The following is a 6,869-nucleotide window of genomic DNA, read 5'->3' as shown; positions in this document are numbered from 1 at the left end:
TGGGATTTATAGGGCTTCTTTGCTTTTTTTTTTCTCTAGAATGTGCGCTTTTTATTTTTTTAACTAAGCTTATTTTTCTGTTTCGTGCTGTTATTTTTAATTGCTTCCGACTAGGAGGTGGGGCTGAGAATGAGACTTGCTTGACTTTGGCTCTCTTTGCTATTACTCACACTTCCCCAGAAGCCCTGTGCACACTTTCTCTCTGCCTTTGATATACCACTTTTGAAAGGCTGTTGATTCCTGGAGTAAACGGCATTAAGAGGAAGACGGGCTCAGGGTAGGGATGCTCAGGAATCCAGTCCTGTACAGTCATGAGCCTGGCCATCTGGAAGTCTCTTCTTGCTCAATGAAATGGAGTAAACATTGTCCATTATGAAATCCACCACACAGGCTGCCAGGGACAAATGGGATCCCACCCAAAGCCAGTCGCTGCTCTGACAGGGAAATTGGCTAGGACTGCCTGAGACTAAATCAGCCTCCCCCATCCCTGATGTCACAATTCAGAGGCTGCTGCCTGCCTAGGAGGTTGTAGAAAGCTCTGTAGGTTCTCTCTGTGTGTCCTCCAGGGCTCCTCGGGCCAGGTCCCTGTCTAATGGCTTTTATGAAGAAATACGTCCTCCCCATTCTGGGGATCTTCTTGGCCTACTACTACTATTCTGCGAAGGAGGAATTCAGACCAGGTAAGTACCAATGTGTCTAATTTTGGAGGAATAGATTTAAAAACCCAGGGATGGCTAGAGTGTTTCTGAGGATAAAAAGGAGTTCTTGATCCCCAAAGTTGCTGGACAAGAGGGGACCATGAGGTGAGACTGTGTTTCTATGTCTTCCAGCCACAGGCTGGGTAATAGGGGTGTAAGGAGAGGTAATCATCGCGTTAAAAGATTACCAAATAGTCCATGTTTTATTTGGCACCTTTGATCAAAAGCAATTTCAGATCTCTTACCAAAAAAATGGGGCTATTCCAAAATTCACAACTTAGCCAGATAATTGGGCTCTGTGGAGAGATGGATAAGTGGGAAGCAAGAAAGAATTCTGGAGTTGATGACTAAATAGAAGTGAGAGAAAATATCTGGAATCTCTCTGAGCACATGTGTTTTGATGACTCTTTGAATTTTATTTCAATTGAGCAACTGGATGAATCCAGAAATGTCTGGAACTCCAGTGTTTTAGCTGAATTCTCTTTCCATAGGGGTTTTCAAAAACGGACAGAAGGAAGGCTTGGTTTTGAGCAACCAAAGCAAACTCCCATTTCAGAGAATGTTTACGGAAGAGTTGATCTGTTCCTTCATTGATTTATGCAATTTGAGATGAGTTGATCTGGGCTCATAACCTTTAGACACTGAGATAAGGCTTTCCACCTCTAAAGTGGGAGGAGGAATGTTGCTGACAGCTATGGTCCTTACTTTCTTTTGGGGTTTCCCAGAGATGCTTCGAGGAAAAAGAGTGATTGTCACAGGGGCCAGCAAGGGGATTGGAAGAGAAATGGCCTATCATCTGGCGAGAATGGGAGCCCATGTGGTAGTGACAGCGAGGTCAGAAGAAGCTCTAAAGAAGGTGAGGGTCCTGTGCCCACAGCCATAGGTACCCTCACGTGCCCAGATGTATTCCTATGTATGCTCACATATACATGCCAACACACAGAACTGGCACACTCAGACATAGATGCATATACACACACACACACACAGAGGATTCAAACACCCAAACATCCACAAGAATATAAAAATATGCATTTAAGTATTCATTCTCATGCATACATATCTAGACACAAAGTTCTTGGGCTCTATATCTATGAGAGAGACATGCCTATTCACACACATTGACACATGGAGTCACAGACATACATATATGTGCTCAGATACCAACATTCCAGTACCTACTCATGAATTCATACTCTGGTACCCATGCAGACACATGCTCTCTTATATACTCAGACTCACAAACCCAAGGATACACAAATATTCACAAACTTAGGGCTACCCACACAGGAACTAGCATCCCTACCAATAAACTCCAGCACAGTGATTTATCCATTTATACCCTATCTTGTTCCAGACAGTATTTCAAACAGGGGACTAATATTGTGTCAGTTGCATTTAACAACACACACACACACACACACACACACACACACACACACACACACACCCCTACCAAAACAGGGCTGTGAGCAACCTCTCATTTAAACCCCCATTATGTCAGAGACTGCCCCCCAAAAGTCTGCAGCCAAGATTGACACCATGGCCACTGTGCCTCTGCAGGTGGTATCCCACTGCCTGGAGCTCGGTGCATCCTCGGCGCACTATGTTGCTGGCACCATGGAGAACATGACCTTCGCAGAGGAATTTGTTGCCAAAGCTGGAAAACTCATGGGTGAGACAACTTCTCCTCTCTCCTCTTCTGGACTTTGCCCTAGGGATCACCAGGGAGCTTTTGAGACTGGGAGGAGGGGGAGAAGGTATCAACCTCAGATAGTTTTTCTCAACACAGCCGTCTCTTACAGGCGGACTAGACATGCTCATTCTCAACCACATCACCAACACCAACAATCCTATGACTGTATTTATTGATGACATTGACCACGTGCGCAAAAACATGGAGGTCAACTTCCTGAGTTATGTGGTCCTGAGCGGGGCCGCCATGCCCATGCTGAAGCAGAGCAACGGGAGCATTGTGGTTGTCTCCTCGATAGCTGGTGAGTGGGGCAGGGGCCAGAGTGGAAGGCAGGAGTGGCAGAAGTGCTGGGGATGGCGTTGGGGGCTCTGCAGTGAACATGCATGTTATCAGATTTCATCCTGAGAAGTAACATAATAGAAACTGGAGGTTGAAATGCTCACAGTGATATTAAACAAAAGCTGATTAACAGCTTGCCCATATGCATGGACAGGCAGATGTACGAATAAGAGCCATGGGTATGGAAACTCACCGAGAAGCATGCATGCTGAGTAAAAGACACAGTGTTAGGAACAAGAGAGACCATGAAAATGAGGGCTCGTTCAGGGTGGATAGACTACAAGATTCCTAGAAGTAACAGAGGAAGAGCAGCAGTTCAGAGTGCTTCCCTGAACTCGCCTGGTTGTTTGTGATCAACAAATGGGAGTCCAAAGGGTCGTCGAGAGGCTGCTGGAGGGACAGCCTGTCCTGAGTTTCAGGGAGAGACCTGGTCGTCATAGATAAACAAGATTTTGCTTCTTCCATGACCAAGAGCTCTAGGTTGGTAAAGTTAGTTGATACAAAGGTAGAACTGAGAGGTGAAATGTTTTAACAACATACAGTTGTCTGAGAAGTGGGTTGAGCCAAGGCAAAATGAAATGAACAACAAAAACAAACACACCATATTATAACAGACCTGCCTATATTGGGGTGTTCTCCAAAATCTGAACTTGCTACATCAAAAGTCCACTTTAATCCACCAACAGGGTAGGGAGAGAGTGTGTACAGAGAAATATAAAGAGAACTCTGCGTGATCAAGAGAAGTGCCCTATGCTTTGGATGGTGACAGCATTCGAAGTTATCACCAGTGAAAAGCCAGAGAGTTTCCAGCTTGGGGGATTCCTAGGCCCATTTCATTATGGGTCCAGTAGAGAAGTTCCACACATATTTGTCAATTAGTCAGTTAGAAGGATGTGCATGGAAGATGCAAACACCAGGATCAAAATTAGCCACGTACATGTGATTCCTAGCAATGTAAAAACAAATAACCTAGAAGACTTTGTAATTTCTTAAGTACTCCACAAACATTAGTTATTACTGTAACTCAGAACACCATCTGTGTTGTGAAGAGTTCTACTTCCAGGACGGAAAAGGCCTGCATAGTGATCAGTGATCAGATAAAAGGGCAGTGTGCCTGTTCTACCCGCCAAACAGGGTGATTGATATGCATCCCTGTGCTTCCTGGACAACACAGACTCCCCTACCCCTCCCCAGACACAGCCTCTCTCTGGGCTGAAAGGAAGGGAGAGCTTCTGGATGCATACTGAGTGAGAGGGTGCTGGGCACATCCCCAAACCATCCTAGGGCATTGGCCAGAACCCTCGCATCATTCATGGTGTAGGTGGCTTTAATGATCTCACTTTAGGCAAAGGGGGTTTTACAGCCTTACAACACTACAGCCTAAATGTCCTCAGAAGGACCAGGGTTACTATAGAAGTCCAAGGGTGAGATGAAATTCTGATAACCTCTGCTTCCACGCATCTTCTCCACCTACCAAATGTCACCTCGTAATTTCTATGGACTCTGGGAGGTAGAAATCTAGCTGGAGTACTAACCTTCGTGTCTATTGTTTGTATAGCCAAAAGTTCAGCCTGTTTGCTTTGAAGCATGTCTGAATTGGCAAAGAACAAACACTTTGCTTTCTCTCCCTAACTGAAGAATTTCTCTGCTCTAGGCTATATTCTTTTTTAAATTGAAGCATAGTTGATTTACATAAGCTATGTTCTTTCAGACAGTCAGCAAATATGTTCCTTAATCCTTCCTCCGTAAAATCTGAATTCCACAAACATGGGATGCTAAACCGCAGATTGATCCTAAGGTCAGCCAAAGAGTGTTGGGTTGGCTTTTTAATAATTCTTTCCAGGGACTGCCTTAAGTGGTTTATTGAATTACAGTAATCAGCAATTGTTTTTATCCCCAGTGCATTTCTAGGTATTGTGTTACATGGAAATCCCATACTTTTAATACGTTCTTTAAAGCCTCAGCTATTTCTTTAGCATCATCAAAGACATTATGGCTGCCTCTGGGAATTTCCTTACAGTCCACATCCATCCACCACTCAACACTATTTCTGGCAGCTACTGCTCAACTTTCTATGTATATGTTACATCAATTAGTCTCCCCTCCTTCCTCCACATGCTAGTTTGGATATATTTTGAGCTACTATCACAAAAACCTAAATTTACAACGGCTTAAACAAATAGAAATTCATTTTTCTCTCATGAAACAGCCTGGGGTAAGCAGTTTAGAGCTGCAATGGGAGTTCTGCCCCATGGAATCGTCTAGGAACCTTCTATCACAAAACCACCATCCCTGGGTGTTATCCTCACCTGTATGTCCAGGGTGGCTCATTATCATGTCAGAATTCTAGCTAGAGAAAATGGAGAAAGAAGAATACAACTTGAATGTCGTATACTTCTGCTACAGCTGATTGCAGCTGTGGACTTTATTCAAGGTGAACTTGTGTCCAGCTGAAAATCAGGGGTTCTATTTCTATAAAAGACACTGATGTTGACAATTAACAGTCTCCCCACGCATATAAGACCAGAGGCAGTATTCCCTCTAGGCCACCCCACATGTGTACCTCACACCATACACACACATCCCAGAGCCAATCTCTCTCACACTCAGGTCCATCACGAAAGCAAAACCCCTTCCACTGATGCAGGAGACAGTGGGGCAGGAGAAAGAATGGGAAGAAAATACCTCGATGGTATTTGTGAAACAAACTGAGACAGAGAGATTAACACTCCAATTTGCCTGAGAAAAATCACTGGATTGGGCAGAGAACATTTGACAACATCTGGAAAAAGTTTATTTGCCATGAGTCAAAAAGGTTGTCTTAGGTTCAATTTTAGAAAAGGAAAAGTCATTCCATTTTTGAATTCCCTGGTTCTGTGAACCCCATAACTATGGTAGTTACACACATGGCAGCTGGACCCAGCATCTAATACTGCTTCTCTGCCCCTTCTTTACTCCCGCTCAGGGGGATCATGGACAAACCTGTCACCCCCACCAACAGCCCTACCTATTTTCCTCTAAGGATCCATTTAACCTCACCTCCTATGAAGACTTTTTCAGTCCTCACCAGCTTCCTTTAAACGTTTCCTCTTACCTACTACATTTTCCTAAGTTACCTTTAGAAACCCTATTTCCTCTCTATTTCTGTTTTCCGGCTTCATTGGTGATACAAATACTAGCAACAGCAATTATAGTACAAATGCCAACCACACTGGGCCGGTACAAGTGTAAGGATGGTGATTCGTCTGTATCGAGAAAAATCCAAGGCCTATTTTGAAGTGAAACTAGACATAATAAAACACTGGGTTTCTTTAAATATTCAAAGTGAAAAACACATCAAAAGGAGTAAAAGAGCCTTGCCAATAACCTCTGAATGCTCAGACCTCTCTTTGGAAGCTCCATTAAATGTCTCCAGTTACCTATGCATTATATATATATATATATATATAAAGTCTTATTCAAATGTATTCCTTTCCTGGTTTACTCATTCCCAGCATTGTTTCATACTATTTTTTAAACAAATGTGTAGTATTTCAGGCTCATTATAAGCTGACTAGCCAGAGGCAAATACCTTGTAAGACAATGCTTTTGTGGGAAAACTCAAACCAATGCATGAAGTCACTTGTTGGACCTTAAACTGTTTGTCAGTTGAGGGTTGGCTGTGCAGTCCAAACCTATTTCAAGAATTCTACATTACAAAGAGGAAAAAAGAAACAGATTTCTCAACTACACAGATCAACTAACAGGATTTGGAATATGCAAAATGCTGCTCTGCATAAAGACAAGAATGTACAGGTGTTAATCTCATCCCCACCTTCACCTCTGGCACACACTTTTTCCTAAAAGATAAATCAATGCTTAGTGTATGGATATAACTTGGGTGGGGGAGGAGAGGGTGGCAACCAAGGTCTAGGATGCAAAGGAGACTAAGAAATATAGTAGAATGGGGTAGTTTATCCCTCACCCAATTGTCCTAATTTTTCTAAGAAAGGTGAATCTTTACCCTTAAACCTGATTACCTCAGAAATAATTTTCAGGGACCACAATTTCCAAGGTAAGTGGAAGTGTATGCATGTGGATACAGGTATTTACGTGATGGGGGAGTGCTGCAGATGTGGACTGTGGGGGGGGGGGGG

General features: G+C 43.4%; 1 protein-coding gene across 1 annotated transcript in view; it reads left to right on the top strand.

Moving 5' to 3' along the window:
• Positions 1 to 440: 440 nt before the first annotated feature.
• HSD11B1 (hydroxysteroid 11-beta dehydrogenase 1) overlaps positions 441 to 6,869 on the top strand; it is a 29,839-nt gene continuing 23,410 nt past the window's right edge. The window contains exons 1-4 of the mRNA XM_007451563.1: positions 441 to 680; positions 1,424 to 1,554; positions 2,262 to 2,373; positions 2,504 to 2,695. Coding sequence (XP_007451625.1) covers positions 593 to 680; positions 1,424 to 1,554; positions 2,262 to 2,373; positions 2,504 to 2,695 — 523 coding nt within the window. The 5' untranslated portion in view covers positions 441 to 592. The remainder of the gene's footprint in view (positions 681 to 1,423; positions 1,555 to 2,261; positions 2,374 to 2,503; positions 2,696 to 6,869) is intronic.

This window comes from Lipotes vexillifer, unplaced genomic scaffold (assembly GCF_000442215.2).
Source record: "Lipotes vexillifer unplaced genomic scaffold, Lipotes_vexillifer_v1.1 scaffold111, whole genome shotgun sequence".
NCBI classification, from domain to species: Eukaryota; Metazoa; Chordata; class Mammalia; order Artiodactyla; family Lipotidae; genus Lipotes; species Lipotes vexillifer.
The sequence above is the reverse complement of the archived record's forward strand: the minus strand, read 5'-3'. Positions and strand labels throughout refer to the sequence as shown.